The sequence below is a fragment of the Cyclopterus lumpus genome, chromosome 6 (assembly GCF_009769545.1).
Source record: "Cyclopterus lumpus isolate fCycLum1 chromosome 6, fCycLum1.pri, whole genome shotgun sequence".
Classification (NCBI taxonomy): Eukaryota; Metazoa; Chordata; class Actinopteri; order Perciformes; family Cyclopteridae; genus Cyclopterus; species Cyclopterus lumpus.
The window spans coordinates 316,167-335,000 of NC_046971.1; the positions used below are offsets into that span (position 1 = coordinate 316,167).

At 46.0% G+C, this 18,834-nt stretch overlaps 1 protein-coding gene across 1 annotated transcript in view; it reads right to left on the reverse strand.

Annotated features, from left to right (window-relative positions):
- Positions 1-11,203, reverse strand: part of LOC117732295 (receptor-type tyrosine-protein phosphatase beta-like) — a 62,784-nt gene extending 51,581 nt beyond the window's left edge. The window contains exons 1-4 of the mRNA XM_034535156.1: positions 10,951-11,203; positions 9,549-9,932; positions 5,895-8,479; positions 2,621-2,885 (exon numbers count right to left, since the gene is read on the reverse strand). Coding sequence (XP_034391047.1) covers positions 2,621-2,885; positions 5,895-8,479; positions 9,549-9,932; positions 10,951-11,002 — 3,286 coding nt within the window. The 5' untranslated portion in view covers positions 11,003-11,203. The remainder of the gene's footprint in view (positions 1-2,620; positions 2,886-5,894; positions 8,480-9,548; positions 9,933-10,950) is intronic.
- Positions 11,204-18,834: the final 7,631 nt, after the last annotated feature.

Consider the following 18,834-nt stretch of genomic DNA (forward strand, 5'->3'; position numbering starts at 1 on the left):
CCAACACTAGAAACTAACAATGTCCAACACTAGAAACTAACAATGTCCAACTCTAGAAACTAACAATGTCCAACCCTAGAAACTAACAATGTCCAACACTAGAAACTAACAATGTCCAACACTAGAAACCAACAACGTCCAACACTAGAAACTAACAATGTCCAACCCTAGAAACTAATAATGTCCAACCCTAGAAACTAATAATGTCCAACCCTAGAAACTAAAAATGTCCAACTCTAGAAATCAACAATATCCAATTCTAGAAACTAACAATGTCCAACTCTAGAAACCAACAACGTCCAACACTAGAAACTAACAATGTCCAACCCTAGAAACTAACAATGTCCAACACTAGAAACTAACAATGTCCAACTCTAGAAACTAACAATGTCCAACCCTAGAAACTAACAATGTCCAACACTAGAAACCAACAACGTCCAACACTAGAAACTAACAATGTCCAACCCTAGAAACTAATAATGTCCAACCCTAGAAACTAATAATGTCCAACCCTAGAAACTAAAAATGTCCAACTCTAGAAATCAACAATATCTAATTCTAGAAACTAACAATGTCCAACTCTAGAAACCAACAACGTCCAACACTAGAAACTAACAATGTCCAACCCTAGAAACTAACAATGTCCAACCCTAGAAACTAATAATGTCCAACCCTAGAAACTAACAATGTCCAACTCTAGAAACCAACAACGTCCAACCCTAGAAACTAACAATGTCCAACCCTAGAAACTAACAATGTCCAACACTAGAAACTAACAATGTCCAACTCTAGAAACTAACAATGTCCAACTCTAGAAACCAACAACGTCCAACCCTAGAAACTAACAATGTCCAACCCTAGAAACTAACAATGTCCAACACTAGAAACTAACAATGTCCAACTCTAGAAACTAACAATGTCCAACACTAGAAACTAACAATGTCCAACTCTAGAAACTAACAATGTCCAACTCTAGAAACTAACAATATCCAACCCTAGAAACTAACAATGTCCAACTCTAGAAACTAACAATGTCCAACTCTAGAAACCAACAACGTCCAACCCTAGAAACTAACAATGTCCAACCCTAGAAACTAACAATGTCCAACACTAGAAACTAACAATGTCCAACTCTAGAAACTAACAATGTCCAACACTAGAAACTAACAATGTCCAACTCTAGAAACTAACAATGTCCAACTCTAGAAACTAACAATATCCAACCCTAGAAACTAACAATTTCCAACTCTAGAAACTAACAATGTCCAACCCTAGAAATCAACAATGTCCAACCCTAGAAACTAACAGGTGACATTTGACAGGAGACAGGTAGCAGGTGACATTTGACAGGAGACAGGAGACAGAAAGCAGGTGACATTTGACAGGAGACAGGTAGTAGGTGACATTTGACATTTGACAGGAGACAGAAAGCAGGTGACATTTGACAGGAGACAGGTAGCAGGTGACATTTGACAGGAGACAGGAGACAGAAAGCAGGTGACATTTGACAGGAGACAGGAGACAGAAAGCAGGTGACATTTGACAGGAGACAGGTAGCAGGTGACATTTGACAGGAGACAGGAGACAGAAAGCAGGTGACATTTGACAGGAGACAGGTAGTAGGTGACATTTGACATTTGACAGGAGACAGAAAGCAGGTGACATTTGACAGGAGACAGGTAGCAGGTGACATTTGACAGGAGACAGGAGACAGGTAGCAGGAGACAGGAGACAGGTAGCAGGTGACATTTGACAGGAGACAGGTAGCAGGTGACATTTGACAGGAGACAGGAGACAGGTAGCAGGTGACATTTGACAGGTAACAGGTAGCAGGTGACATTTGACAGGTAACAGGTAGCAGGTGACATTTGACAGGTAACAGGTAGCAGGTGACAGGTAGCAGGTGACATTTGACAGGAGACAGGTAACAGGTGACATTTGACAGGAGACAGGAGACAGGTAGCAGGTGACATTTGACAGGAGACAGGTAGCAGGTGACATTTGACAGGAGACAGGAGACAGGTAGCAGGTGACATTTGACAGGTAACAGGTAGCAGGTGACATTTGACAGGAGACAGGTAACAGGTGACATTTGACAGGAGACAGGAGACAGGTAGCAGGTGACATTTGACAGGAGACAGGTAACAGGTGACATTTGACAGGAGACAGGTAGCAGGTAGCAGGTGACATTTGACAGGAGACAGGTAACAGGTGACATTTGACAGGAGACAGGAGGCAGGTGTGCACCAACAAAGATTGTCAGCTTGTAAACTATGTTGTATTAAAAATGCTTTGTGTGGACATAATGACTGATTCACTTTTTTGCTTTTATCATGAATCACACTTCTGTTTCTTGAATTGACTGTTTCTATGGAAATATAACTCATTATCAGTTCACCTTGTTTTTTCTTTTTATGTTAATATCGCTCCTGTTTTAATTATGTTTATGTCCTGAGAGTCTGACTCTACAAAGCTTGTAGTGCTAATTTGCTTCTTATGTTATGTGATTGTTATAATAATATTATATGATTGTTATAATAATTGTTATTATTGTTGATGTTATTTTTAATATTTACATAATTAAAGGAACTTCAATGATAATAAAGACATTTCAACTCACCTGTGTGCACAAACACGTGTCTCCTCTCTCCGTCCTCCTTAGACATCAGCGTTAAACAGTACAAGGTTCCGGGATCCAGACCCGGGATCCGACAGGTGAAGCTGTTCTTGGACTCTCCATCCGGGTCACAACCAGAGACACCGGCCCCTGATTCCCCATCAGCGGTCAGGTTGAAGGTACAAGAGACACCGGCGGAGGTGAATGTCACCGCGACGGAACGGGAGCTCGAGCTGACGTCTGTGATGTTTACGGAGCAGCAGGAAGTCTGGAACAGGAAATGACACCACCACAGGTGATCCTCATAGGTCTGAATTTAATTATAATTATCATTATTACATGTATGATTACAATATATTATTATTAATAATAAAGATATCCTTATTGTAAATATTATTTTGTTAATTTTGTTATTTTGTTATTATATCTCGAGCAGGTAAATGCCCCTGCAAGTATCATAACATGATCTTCTGGTCATTGCCCTTCAGCAACCTGGTGCCTCAATCATCGGCCTAGAGTCTGAAACTTAACTCACCTCGTTTACGCTCCACAACAACAGACACATCTACAGACACACCTACAGACACACCTACAGACACATCACAGACACACCTACAGACACATCACAGACACATCTACAGACACACCTACAGACACACCCACAGACACATCTACAGACACATCTACAGACACACCTACAGACACATCACAGACACACCTACAGACACATCTACAGACACATCTACAGACACACCCACAGACACATCTACAGACACACCTACAGACACACCTACAGACACATCTACAGACTCACCTACAGACACACCCACAGACACATCTACAGACACACCTACAGACACATCTACAGACACACCCACAGACACATCTACAGACACATCTACAGACACACCCACAGACACATCTACAGACACACCTACAGACACACCTACAGACACATCACAGACACACCTACAGACACACCCACAGACACATCTACAGACACACCTACAGACACATCTACAGACACACCCACAGACACATCTACAGACACATCTACAGACACACCTACAGACACACCTACATACATACACCTATATATGTGTTTATGTGTATGTATATATATATATATATATATTAGATGAACAGGTTAATGTTAGATGACCAGGTGAAGGTCAGATGAACATGTGAATATCAGATGAACGGGTGAAGGTCAGATGAACGGGAGAATGTCAGATGAACAGGTGAAGGTCAGATGAACGGGTGAATGTCAGATGAACAGGTGAAGGTCAGATGAATGGGAGAATGTCAGATGAACAGGTGAAGGTCAGATGAACGGGAGAATGTCAGATGAACAGGTGAAGGTCAGATGAACGGGAGAATGTCAGATGAACAGGTGAAGGTCAGATGAACAGGTGAAGGTCAGATGAACGGGAGAATGTCAGATGAACAGGTGAAGGTCAGATGAACGGGAGAATGTCAGATGAACAGGTGAAGGTCAGATGAACAGGTGAAGGTCAGATGAACGGGTGAAGGTCAGATGAACGGGAGAATGTCAGATGAACAGGTGAAGGTCAGATGAACGGGTGAAGGTCAGATGAACGGGAGAATGTCAGATGAACAGGTGAAGGTCAGATGAACAGGTGAAGGTCAGATGAACGGGTGAAGGTCAGATGAACGGGAGAATGTCAGATGAACAGGTGAAGGTCAGATGAACGGGTGAAGGTCAGATGAACAGGTGAAGGTCAGATGAATGGGAGAATGTCAGATGAACAGGTGAAGGTCAGATGAACGGGAGAATGTCAGATGAACAGGTGAATATCAGATGAACGGGTGAAGGTCAGATGAACAGGTGAATATCAGATGAACGGGTGAAGGTCAGATGAACGGGTGAAGGTCAGATGAACGGGTGAATGTCAGATGAACGGGTGAATGTCAGATGAACGGGTGAAGGTCAGATGAACTGGTGAAGGTTAGATAAACATGTGAATGTCAGATGAACGGGTGAAGGTCAGATGAACGGGTGAAGGTCAGATGAACGGGAGAATGTCAGATGAACGGGAGAATGTCAGATGAACGGATGAAGGTCAGATGAACGGGAGAATGTTAGATAAACGGGTGAATGTTAGATGAACGGGTGAATGTTAGATGAACGGGTGAATGTTAGATGAATGGGTGAAGGTCAGATGAACGGGAGAATGTTAGATAAACGGGTGAATGTTAGATGAACGGGTGAATGTCAGATGAACGGGTGAATGTCAGATGAACGGGTGAAGGTCAGATGAACGGGAGAATGTCAGATGAACGGATGAAGGTCAGATGAACGGGAGAATGTTAGATAAACGGGTGAATGTTAGATGAACGGGTGAATGTTAGATGAATGGGTGAATCTTAGATAAACGGGTGAATGTCAGATGAACGGGTGAAGGTCAGATGAACGGGTGAATGTCAGATGAACGGGTGAATGTCAGATGAACGGGTGAAGGTCAGATGAACTGGTGAAGGTTAGATAAACATGTGAATGTCAGATGAACGGGTGAAGGTCAGATGAACGGGTGAATGTCAGATGAACGGGTGAAGGTCAGATGAACGGGAGAATGTCAGATGAACGGATGAAGGTCAGATGAACGGGAGAATGTTAGATAAACGGGTGAATGTTAGATGAACGGGTGAATGTTAGATGAACGGGTGAATGTTAGATGAATGGGTGAATCTTAGATAAACGGGTGAATGTCAGATGAACGGGTGAAGGTCAGATGAACGGATGAAGGTCAGATGAACGGGTGAATGTCAGATGAACGGATGAAGGTCAGATGAACGGGAGAATGTCAGATGAAGGTCAGATGAACGGGTGAAGGTCAGATGAACGGATGAAGGTCAGATGAACGGGAGAATGTCAGATGAACGGATGAAGGTCAGATGAACGGGAGAATGTTAGATAAACGGGTGAATGTTAGATGAACGGGTGAATGTTAGATGAACGGGTGAATGTTAGATGAATGGGTGAATCTTAGATAAACGGGTGAATGTCAGATGAACGGGTGAATGTCAGATGAACGGGTGAAGGTCAGATGAACGGATGAAGGTCAGATGAACGGGTGAATGTTAGATGAACGGGTGAATGTTTGGTACAGGCAGTATTATTCGGGGACACTTAGAGCCACCAATGTCAAACAAACACAGGACTTTCACCCAGGAGACCGTTGTTTTTATTTGACGAGTTGGTTTTTCGCTTGGAAATTAAGCATAACATAATTGAATAATAGCAGTAAACACTTACAGGTGTTGTGGTGGTTGATGCCAAAGTCGTGGGCTGAGGTGGAGTTGTTGTTCTACTTGTTGGAGCAACCAGTGTTGTTCTGGTTGTGGTGGTGGATGGAGTAGTGGGTGGTGTGGTTTTGATAGTTGTCATGGCTGTAGTCGTTGTGGCTGCAGTCTCTGTGGTTGAAAGTGTGGGAGTGGATGTAGGTGTTGTTACAGGTGTGAATGAGGTGGGGATTCTTTCTGGAGACGCCACCCCGGCTGTTGGAGATGTTGGTCGACCTTCTGGATGAACAGTGGAGACAGTCGGCAGCGACGTGATTATTTCGGCTGAAGTTTGAGAAATGTTCGGCAGGGGTTTCCAAGTTGATGGAGGATGCATCTCCATGACGGATGTAGACGTCATGTCTATTGTTGTAGGCACATAAGCAGTTGTAAGAGGAGGTGCAGTGGTGTTGGATGCAGGTGAAAGGTTCTTGTTAGGAACTGAATGTGTTATAGAAGTTGTATCTTGGTTTGACTCAGTGTCAGAAATCACAGATAAACCAACAGTAGCCTCAGAGCTGACCGGGACCTCAGAGGTGAGTGGGACCTCGGAGGTGACCGGAAACTCAGAGGTGAGTAGGACCTTGGAGGTGACCTCAGACCTGACCTCAGAGCTGACCTCGGAGGTGAGAGGGACCTCGGAGTTGACCTCAGACCTGACCTCAGAGCTGACCTCAGAGATGACCTCGGAGGTGACCTGGACCTCGGAGCTGACCTCATAGCTGACCAGGACCTCAGAGGTGACCTCAGAGGTGATCTCAGATGTAACTGGGACCTCAGAGGTGACTGGGACCTCAAAGGGGACCTCGGAGGTGACTGTGACCTCAGAGGTGACCAGAGAGCTGACCTCAGAGGTGACCGGGACCTCAGAGGTGACTGGGACCTCAGAGGTGACTGGGACCTCAGAGGTGACCTGAGAGCTGACCTCAGAGGTGACCGGGACCTCAGAGGTGACTGGGACCGCAAAGATGACCTCGAAGGTGACTGGGACCTCAGAGGTGATCTGAGAGCTGACCTCAGAGGTGACAGGGACCTCAGAGGTGACTGGGACCTCGGAGGTGACCTCAGAGGTGACCTCAGAAGTGACTGGGATCTCGGAGGTGACTGGGACCTTGGAGGTGACCTCAGAGGTGACTGGGACCTCGGAGGTGAGTAGGACCTCGGAGGTCACCTGAGAGGTGAACTCAGAAGTGACTGGGACCTCGGAGGTGACCTTAGAGCTAACCTCGAAGGTGACTGGGACTTCAGAGGTGAGTAGGACCTCGGAGGTGACAGGGACCTCAGAGGTGAGTAGGACCTCGGAGGTGACCTGAGAGGTGAACTCAGAAGTGACTGGGACCTCGGAGGTGAGTAGGACCTCGGAGGTGACAGGGACCTCAGAGGTGAGTAGGACCTCAGAGGTGACCTGAGAGGTGAACTCAGAAGTGACTGGGACCTCGGAGGTGAGTAGGACCTCGGAGGTGACCTGAGAGGTGAACTCAGAAGTGACTGGGATCTCGGAGGTGACTGGGACCTTGGAGGTGACCTGAGAGGTAAACTCAGAAGTGACTGGGACCTCGGAGGTGAGTAGGACCTCGGAGGTGACCTGAGAGGTGAACTCAGAGGTGACTGGGACCTTGGAGATGACCTTAGAGCTAACCTCGAAGGTGACTGGGACTTCAGAGGTGAGTAGGACCTCGGAGGTGACAGGGACCTCAGAGGTGAGTAGGACCTCGGAGGTGACCTGAGAGGTGAACTCAGAAGTGACTGGGACCTCGGAGGTGAGTAGGACCTCGGAGGTGACCTGAGAGGTGAACTCAGAAGTGACTGGGATCTCGGAGGTGACTGGGACCTTGGAGGTGACCTGAGAGGTAAACTCAGAAGTGACTGGGACCTCGGAGGTGAGTAGGACCTCGGAGGTGACCTGAGAGGTGAACTCAGAGGTGACTGGGACCTTGGAGATGACCTTAGAGCTAACCTCGAAGGTGACTGGGACTTCAGAGGTGAGTAGGACCTCGGAGGTGACCTCAGAGGTGACAGGGACCTCAGACGTGACCTCATAGATGACCTTGGAGGTGACTTCTGATGTGCCCAGAAGGTCAGTTGTCTCTGAGGAAGCTGTGGAGGAAACCAGAGTCACAATTGCCGTTACAGACTCTGGATCATTGCTAGTTGAGGAGGAGGAGGTCCCACGTTGAAGAACATGTGTAGCTGACAAACTCTCCAAAACTTCAGTGGATTGGACTGAGGTGAACGCAGCCGGACTTGAGGAAACAATATGGCTGTCACTTAGAGCTGACAGCTCTGTGACTGAAGTTGAAACATCAGGACTGAAGTCTGTCGTTACCGACCTCCTGGTTGGAGGTTTGATGATATCGCTCACATGTGTTGAGGCTCCATTACTGATTGAACTGTGCACTTCTGAGGACGTGACATCTCTGGTGCTCCGGTGGGCGTTTGCTGAGTTGGATGCTCGTTGGTTCGTGAAGGTTATGGCAGGACTTGTGATGGCGAAGACGGTGCTGGAGAGTCCGAGTGGTTGAAGTGTGGGTGAAAAGAAGATGGCGACTGAAGTGGTGTCTGAAAAATGAGGAGAAAAGAACTTCACTTTGAATTATTTTGTAGATGTTAAAGTAAGAAGCAGTTGTGTGAGTGCGTCCTAAATAAGAGTTTTTAGGAAGTTACTCTGTCAGTCTGGTGTTTTTGTTTTAATCACTTTCAGGAATTTAGTTTAGACCAATAAAGCCCTGATGGACAGTAGAAAGGAATGTTTCCATGTTTCACCAGATTTATGTTTAAACAACTTGAAGAGCAGTCAGAAATGTGTCTCCTTCTAGTAATGAGACTCTCAGCCAAAGCAATTCATCAAATCCTTTAAATCACTTGTGATTTTGGTCTTGTTTGCTGTGCTGTGGTTTTAAATCGTCGACCAGACTAATCCAATCAACTACTTGTGTAATTACTCCATGTGTACAACACCAACAATGTCCCCTCATTGTGCTGCTTCTTGGCATCAGCTGTGTTCTCCAGTGTTTATGAACTAGAACGTCTTTCTGTGAGTTATTCAGCATAAGAAATGAAAGTGTTGATCACCAAACAAGATCCAACCATTTAAAATGAATACAAACATGCTTCGGTCTGGCTTCACCGAAAACATAATAAATGTCACATAAATCAAGTGTCCAAAAAGTTTATGTTTAGCTTCCATATCTGACCTTATAACGATGTATCTGCACAGAAAACTAAGAGAAGAGATGAACAGGAGACGGGAAGCACAGCGCTGACGTTCTTCCTGTCTGCCTGAGGGAACTAACAATGACAGGAAGTGAGAACTGACTTCCTGTTGAGAGACGCTGATGTTTAGCAGGTAGCCTGTCAGGTAAACTTCATCTCACTTTATTCTTTCACAGAGATTGAGTCCAGTTACAGGAGCTGACAGGAAGTGATGTTTCTCCACAGATTATACTTATACGACTCTTTATCACTTTATCATTAATATTCACAATATCTCATCAGTGGTGAAAGAAGTACCCAAGTATATAAATACTGTGTCAAGTCAAAGTACTTCAGTATAATACAGAGTATCATACAGCCCAGGGTCTGTATACTGACAGACCCTGGGCTACATGTGTGTCCTGGGTCTCCTCACCGCTTTGGGGACAGAGAGATGTGATCAGCTGAGTCCCCCCTGAGTCCACTTCGTACTTCTGCAGGTCCCCCCCCATCACGACCCGGGACCCCGGTTTCTTCAGGTATATGTGAGTCTCAGCCAATCCCAACGCTCGGTTGGTGAAGCAGCTCCACGCCGGCGCTCTGCTGCAGGCGCTCAGTCTGGTGGGGCGGGCGTGGGCCGGCATCCAGGGAGAGGAGTCAGCCCAGAGACACCTGGAGGACTGAGTGTGCACCAGCCGGGCACCGCCCAGCCACGCCCACTGTTGGGCGGGGTTTGTGACATCACAGCGTCCCAGGAGTACCACCTGACTCTGGGCGAGGAGACACAACCTCTTTGGGGTCAACATGAGGAGGAAACCAGCTGAGGAGAGAGAGTTCACATCAAAACAAAGACATGTCACATTCTAGATGCTCCTTTTGTCGTGGTTGACGTCATTTTAATGAACGCTTGTTACCTCATTCACATTTTCTGTTCATGAACTTTATTCAGGAATATTATTTCACTTAAAGAATACAATGAGCACTGAGCAGAGTAACTCAGTCACATTATGATGCATTACAATAACTAGTATAATACATTATAATAGTTATTATAATTTAAGTAGTGCTATTGCTGTTATTATTGTAAAGTATCATATTTCTTCCATCAAAACATAACTTTAGTCCATTCATTTAGATATTAATAATATTCAAGTCATCTCATCAGTGGTGGAATAAGTAGTCTTTTACTTCTTACTTCAGTATTATCAAAATGTACTTAAAGGACTAAAAGACTAATAGTTCCAAAGTAGTCATTATGAAGAATTATATATATATATATATATATATATATATATATATATATATATATATATATATACACATACACATACAGATATATATTCAAATATGTAGGTATATATATACATATATTTGTATGGATTTGGCACAGTGGCACAATTTGACTGTGTATTGTTAGGTATATTATATATTATTATTATTATTTAACAACGCAGTAAAAGACTTAATACTGAAACTAAATTAATAATCAGAAAAAGTTTATAAAATGGAGCTCTCATTATATAAACTTAGTTTTAATGTTTTCTGGTGAACAAACAGAGCAAAGTTGTACCGCACCGACACATCAGGTACTCTGTTTGTACTTTGTACTAAAAACTACTGTAGAGTCAATGTCCCTAAACACAACATATGATACCCCGTTGTTTCCTGTACTTTTCCACATCAGTACATTTAGTACTGCTCGGTACTAGTACTACATCTTTACCCTGTAATCTGAAGCTCCTCAGAATCTGTGATCACCAAATCTCTGACCCAGACCCAGACCCAGACCCAGACCCAGACCCAGACCCAGACCACCCCATCGCCAGTGCAGTACTTACACACACAGCTGGGTATCAGTAGTATGAATAGAAGCAGAAGCAGGGCGTCCATGTTCCTTCATGCGTCCTCCAGCTTCAGATGAGCAGAGGAAGGGAAGTGAGTGTTCGTGGGGAGGAAAAGTCAGCGAGCAGCGCTTCCTTCTATTCAATTGTTGTGGCGGTTTCATGGTGAAGGAGTCGTCGGAAATACCAGAGCACATCCTCCATGTTCAGTTGTTCTAACTAAACTGAAGGAGAAGAAAACACCCACAGGCGGAGGAGCCGCCCAGATACTTCACTAACTGACAAATATGTTCAGTTAGTACAAATTCTCACACTAATAATTCTCAAGAGCTCACGTCTTCTATTATTTAGCTTTAACCTCCTTCAATAAGACCCATTGATTCTCTTCACAAACAATCCCTAGCTCCACCTCTTGCATGAAGCTTGACTCCAACAGTTCCACGTTAAGAACTATTTACTTGGTCGTCTCACAGTTTGCACATTCTCCAGTGGCAGCGTGGGTTCCCTCTGGGTTCTCCGGTTACTCCCACATTCCAAAGAAATGTTGCTCAGGTTAACTGGAGGCACTAATTTCCCCGTAGGTGTGAATGTGAGCATAAATGGTTGTCTGTATGCGTCAGTCCTCTGGTAGTCTGGTTACTTGTCCAGGTGAACCCTGCAAATCCCCCAATAACATCTGGGATTGTGTTGTGACGTAACCTACAAAGCCTTGATTGGTGATGCACCATCATATCTTAAGGAGCTTGTAGTACCATATTGCCCCACTAGAGAGCTGCGCTCACTAAATACGGGGCTACTCGTGGTTCCTAGAGTCCTGTGTCTGAAGCTGGTCCTGGGTCCTGACTTCCTGCATCCAGCCCCTGGCCTGGACCTGGCCTCCTTCTCTGTGCCTCCTGCCTCAAAGGCCTGGCCTCATTGGTCCGGCCTCTTTCGCGAGGCCCCCCCCACTCCTCTCTACCTCCTTCTGTTTCAGGGATTGTGGAGGTCTGGATCGTGGTCCATGCCTACTACTAATTATCTCATTATTCATACATTCCGTCATATTCATGTAATGTGTTTATGTAACTCTGTAACTCTGTTCATTCTGTACACATGACATCTATTCATCTGTCCATCCGGGGAGAGGGATCCTCCTCTGTTGCTCTCCTGAAGGTTTCTTCACTTTTTTTCCGTTGAAAGGGTTTTTCTGATACGATGTGAGGTCAAAGGTCAGGGATGTTGTATGTGTACAGATTGTAAAGCCCTCTGAGGCAAATATGTAATTTGTGATTTTGGGCTATACAAAATAAACTGAATTGGATTGAATTGAGCGTTGTGTTGTGACGTGATGTTGTGTTTTTAGTTTCCAGTAGAAGATGTAGAGACTTCCTGTCCTGATGTCAATGGGGAGCTCGTTCCACCAATGAGGAGCCAGCACAGCAAAAAGTCGTGACTTTGTAGAGTTAATAGTCAGGTCGTGGGTGGGAGAGCCTTTTCCTGGAAGGAGGAGAAGTTCAGTCTTGTCCGGGTTAATTTTCAGGTGGTGAGCGGACATCCACTGAGATGTCAGTCAGACATCCACTGAGAGATGTCAATCAGACATCCACTGAAAGATGTCAATCAGACATCCACTGAGAGATGTCAGTCAGACATCCACTGAGAGATGTCAGACAGACATCCACTGAGAGATGTCAGTCAGACATCCACTGAGAGATGTCAATCAGACATCCACTGAGAGATGTCAGTCAGACATCCACTGAGATGTCAGTCAGACATCCACTGAGAGATGTCAGTCAGACATCCACTGAGAGATGTCGGTCAGACATCCACTGAGAGATGTCGGTCAGACATCCACTGAGAGATGTCGGTCAGACAGGCAGAGATTCGTGCTGCTACCCGTGCTTCAGATTGGGGAAACGAGAGGATCAGTTGGGTGTCGTCAGCATAGCTGTGGTAGGTGAAGCCATGTGAGCGAATGACAGAGAGAGAGAGTTGGTGTACAGAGAGAAGAGAAGAGGACCAAGGACTGAGCCCTGAGGGACCCCAGTAGTCAGAGGACAAGGCTCAGACACAGATCCTCTCCAGGTTACCCGGTAAGAGCGGTCGGTGAGGTAGGATGAGAAGAGTGAGAGAGCAGAGCCTGAGATACCAGGTCCTGGAGGGAGGACATGAGGATCTGGTGGTTCACTGTGTCAAAGGCAGCAGAAAGGTCTAGAAGGATGAGGACAGAGGAGAGAGAGGATGCTCTAGCAGTGTGAAGCTGCTCAGAGACAGCAAGGAGGGCAGTCTCTGTTGAGTGGCCTGTCTTGAATCCAGACTGGTGGGGGTCTAGAAGGTTGTTACAGTGAAGAAAGGAGGAGACTTGGTTAAAGATAGCTCGCTCTAGAGTTTTGGAAAGGAAGGGGAGGAGAGAGACAGGTCTGTAGTTATTGACTTCAGGTCTGTAGTTGTTGACTTCAGGTCTGTGGTTGTTGACTTCAGGTCTGTAGTTGTTGACTTCAGGTCTGTAGTTGTTGACTTCAGATGGGTCGAGAGTGGGTTTCTTCAGGAGAGGGTTGACTCCGCCTCCTTCAGAGAGTTAGGGAAACAGCCGGTTGAGAGGGAGGCGTTAATAAGATGGGTGAGAAAGGGAAGAAAGTCCGGAGCAATGGACTGGAGAGGTTGGAAAAAATAGAAACGATCTTTTTGGGGTTAGACAAAGAGGATTCGATTCTAGATTGGTAGAACAGACTTTTGGCTGCAGAGAAGGAGGAGAGAAGAGATTGATAGGAGAGCAGGTCGTCGGCGTGTTTGGATTTTCACCATTTCCTTTTTGATGCTCACATAGTGGCTCTCTTGAAGCGCACCGGTTCGGACAGCCACGGAGCCGGAGAGGACTTGCTGACCTTTTGAGTCGTAAGAGGACTTGAGGACCTTTAGAGTCGTAAGAGGACAGAGAGAATCAAGAGAGGAAGACAGCGTAGAGAGAAGAGTGTCAGTGGTGAAGTTAGGCTACATGAGTGAGAAGGAATTGGTTGAAGGGAGGGCTGACAGAACAGAGGAGGGAGTGAGGAGGGTGAGAGGGTGAGAGGGTGAGAGGGAGAGAGGGTGAGAGGGAGAGAGGGAGAGAGGGTGTGGATGTTGCGACGGACAGGTGCAGAGTCCGTTGTTGGAGGGTTGTCAGTTCCAAAGAGTGGGAGAGAGTACGAGATGAAGAAGTGGTCAGAGACAGGAAGTGGAGTTACAGTGAGGTTAGATGTAGAGCAGTTTCTGGTGAACATATAGTCAAGGTGGTGTCCAGCTTTGTGAGTAGGAGGGGAAGGACTGAGAGAGAGAGCAAAGGAAGACAGTAAGAGTAGCAGGTCACATGACTTCTCTGTCTGGATGTTAAAGTCACCCAGAAGGTTGAGCGGGGGGCCATTTTCTGGGAAGTTTGATAGGAGGACATCTAGTTCTTCCAAGAAGTCTCCCAAGGAACCAGGAGGACGGTAGAGAACAACAATGGTTAGTTGAACCGGATGAGTAATCGTCACAGCATGAAACTCAAAAGACAGTGGGGTGAATAATGGAAGCGGGTAGAGAGCAAAACTCCATTTGGGTGAGATGAGTAGACCTGAACCACCACCCCGACCAGAGGGTCTGGGTGTGTGGCTGAAGGAGAAGGCCGAGGAGAGAGCAGCAGGGGTTGATGTGTTGTCTGGTGTGATCCAAGTCTCAGTGAGAGCCAAGAAGTCCAGCGATTGCTTGATAGCGAAGCCAGAGATGAAGTCCGCCTTGCGGTTAGCTGACTGGCAGTTCCAGAGGCCCCCTGTGACGAGGTGCTGGGTCTGTGTGGAGCGTGTGGGATAAATAAGAGAGGAAGGATTTTGATGCATGTGTGACCGAGTCCGCAGTCGATAGTATCTACGAGTAGATGTGCACACAGGTATGGAAAGAAAACACATTATCACAGGGAAATGTTTATACTCAGCCGCCCTCAGCCACCACCGAAGACTCCCACGAAAGACTCCTGGGTCTTTATCCTCCGAGTCTTGACTCCCACGAAAGACTCCTAGGTCTTTATCCTCCGAGTCTTGACTCCCACGAAAGACTCCTAGGTCTTTATCCTCCGAGTCTTGACTCCCACGAAAGACTCCTGGGTCTTTATCCTCCGAGTCTTCATACGAGGAGTCTTCCCTGACGCTACAAGCCCCAACCTGGTTATACACCCGAGTTGGCGGTAATTGGTTACAGCTGTGTCGAGCCCGCCCACAGGTCGTTGAAGGAATTGCCCACTCAGTGATCGATACTGGTAAACAGGGGATCCTCGCTAACAGTGAAGTCTCAGTTTGCTAGAATGTGAAATTCTTGCCAAACTGATTAAGGACAACGGTCTGTTTACCTCAAGGTAAAAAGTAGAATATAGTTTAGTCCCTAGTAGATTTGGATTACAGAGCAAATACTTAAATCCTAGCTGGTTTAGTTGACTTTTCAGTCACTTGAGTAAAAAAGCAAGAAATCACAGCTCAAAATGTTCAAATTAGAAAGACAGTACAGACTAGCATTCTAGTATACCTAAATACAGCAGATACAGTAGTAATATAGCATTACTCCTGTATTAGCTGCTCTGCACTGGCTCCCTGTAAAATCAGGAATCACATTTAAAATTCTTCTCTTATAATCAGGCTTATCGTCTGCTGGGGGATATTTTAGGATACACTGAGCACCTATCTCCTCTTCTCTCTCTCCTTATGGATGAATTTACATCTCTCCATTGCACCTTATTAACTCTGCTTCCTCCCCGGAGTCGTTGTGACTTCACGTCTCATAGGGTCCATTGGACCTGGAGGTGTCTGATGCTGGTGAGCCGGCCTCCCATTGGCCCTGCTGATGCCCCGCCCCCCCTCCTCTCTACCTCCTTCTGTTTCATGGATTGTGGAGGTCTGGATCGTGGTCCATGCCTACTACTCATTATTCATAATTTCTGTCATATTCATTGAATGTGTTGTAAGTATGTAACTCTGTTCATCTGGTCACATGACATCTATTCATCTGTCCATCCGGGGAGAGGGATCCTCCTCTGTTGCTCTCCTGAAGGTTTCTTCCCTTTTTTCCCTGTCAAAGGTTATTTTTGGGGAGTTTTTCCTGATTCGATGTGAGGTCAAAGGTCAGGGATGTCGTATGTGTATAGATTGTAAAGCCCTCTGAGGCAAATTTGTAATTTGTGATATTGGGCTATACAAAATAAACTGAATTGAATACCTGGCTGTGAAATGCAGACCGTTCTATTTGCCAAGGGAACTTTCTGCCATCCCCATCACAGCTGTTTACATCTCACCGCGAAGCTATCTCTGGAGGAGCTACACAGCGCTGTTAGCAACCAGCAAAGCGCTCATCCGGAGCTATGATTGTGGCGTGAGACTTCAACCACGCAGAACTAAAGACAGTGCTGCCCAAGTTCCACAGAAATGTGAGCTTCCCCACCAGAGACAATATTATTTTAGACCAGGTGTACACCAACATCTCGGGAGCATACAAAGCTGTACCATCTCCATACCTCGGCTTATCAGACCACCTCTCTCTGATAATGACTCCATCATATAAACCAATAATTCGCAAAACAAGACCGGCCGTCAAAACCATTCAAGTATGGAGCGAGGATGCTGCTTCACTTCTACAGGACTGCTTTGAAAGCACTGACTGGGAAGTGTTTGCACAGGGAGCTGACCTGAAGGAGTATACCTCAGCTGTCCTGGGCTACCTACACCTACACCACCAAAACCTTCAAAGTTTTTCCAAATCAAAAACCCTGGCTGGACAGAAAACATGTGGCTACTGCTTGGAGCAAGAGACGCCGCTTTCAGGTCTGGTGACATACCGGCCTACAAAAGTGCGCAAAAGGACCTGAAGAACGGCATCAGGGAGGCCAAGCACAGATACAAACAACGCATTGACAGACATTTTGAGAATAACGACCCCCGGAGTATGTGGAGAGGAATTAAAACCTTGACTGACTACAAGAGCAGCACCACACAGATCAGTCAGGACAGGGACCTCCCCAACACCCTGAACCGCTTCTTTGCCCGCTTTGATAGACAGCACCCTGGTGGAACAACAGCTGAGAAGACCCAGCCCGAGGAGGAGGAGCAGACACTCTTCCTCCAGCACCACCAGGTGAGGTCTGCTCTGAGGATCAACATCACCGAGGCAGCGGGACCAGACAAAGTGTCGGGGCGCACACTGAAGACCTCGCCGACCAACTGGCAGGGGTGTTCACTAACATCTTCAACCTCTCCCTGCAAAAAGCTGCAGTCCCCACCTACCTTAAGGCCACCATCATTACATTACATGTCATTTAGCTGACGCTTTTATCCAAAGCGACTTACAATAAGTGCATTAAACCATGAGTCCAAACTCCAAAAGTACAATTTCTTCAATAAAGTTAAACTACAAAGTGCTATCAGTAAGAGCCATTTAAGTGCTACTAAAGTGCTACTGCGGCGCTACCTTCCCTATTCAAATATATACATTTTTTTTTTTAAAAAGATGTGTTTTTAGTTTGCGACAGAAGATGTAGAGACTTTCTGCTGTCCTGATGTCAATGGGGAGCTCGTTCCACCAATGAGGAGCCAGCACAGCAAACAGTCGTGACTTTGTTGAGTGTTTAGCTCCAAGTGAAGGAGCTACGAGCCGATTGGCAGAAGCTGAGCGAAGTGAACGAGCTGGGGTGTGAGGTTAGACCATGTCCTGGGTGTGAGGTTGGACCATGTCCTGGATGTAGACCGGACCCGATCTGATCGCAGCATGGTACGCAAGTACCAATGTTTTGAAGCGGATGCGGGTGGCCACCGGTAACCAGTGAAGGTCGCGGTGGAGCGGAGTATTCCCCACCTACCTTAAAGCCACCACCATTGTCCCTGTCCCGAAAAAGTCTGCAGTCACCTGCCTCAACGACTACCGCCCAATCGCCCTGACCCCAGTCATCACCAAGTGCTTCGAGAGGATGATCCTATCGCACATCAAGAACGTCCTCCCAGCAGATCTAGACAGCCACCAGTTTGCCTACCGAGCAAACAGGTCTACGGAGGACACGGTCTCCATCACCCTTCATACAGCTGTCTCACCTGGAGCACCCTAACACATACGTCAGGATGCTCTTCATTGACTTCAGCTCGGCCTTCAATGCCACGTACAAAGCAGAAATAGTGGTTATTTCTTCCATGGTGGATGGCGGTAATGAACCGTTTCCATGGTGATAAGCCACACCTACTCTCTGGTGCTTCTAGCGCAAATGATCACAAATAGTCCAGAGAGTAAACTCACGCTAGTAAAGGAACCTTTTAGCCAGGAAAAGGTTGACGCCGCGCGGGCCACATAAAATGACATGGCGGGCCAGATTCGGCCCTCGAGTTTGACACCTGTGCCCCTAGATGGTCCGAAGCCCACCCACCAGTCCCCCTACACTCACTGTATCGTCACATTACCTCATTTCCAGGATTCAGGGACTTTCAGGACTTAGTCTGGATCTTCTGGGGTCCAGGGGGAACCTCCCCTGGTCTCTTCTTCCTCCTCTTCCTCCTCCAACAGAACGAAGCGTGTCGTTTACTTTCCACATGAATTATGAGGTTATAAAATGAGCAGTCCGTATTAATACAGAGTTGGATCATAACTATGAACTAATGCATGTGATGCTACAGCTTCAAAGGGATATAGTGTACATTTTACTGCACTAAATGTATTATTGAATATTTAATTACTGGAATAACTCATTATTACACTGTAGTTTTACTGAAGTATAGATCAATGTAATTGAATTAACATTAGTTTATTGAATTAATAGTTAATGAAGTGTGTGTTTGTTACATTTAGGAGTTGTCATGTGATGCAACGTGAGGTTTGTAAACTAATATTTAATAAATCTCCCTCCAAAGGTTGCGTAACCAG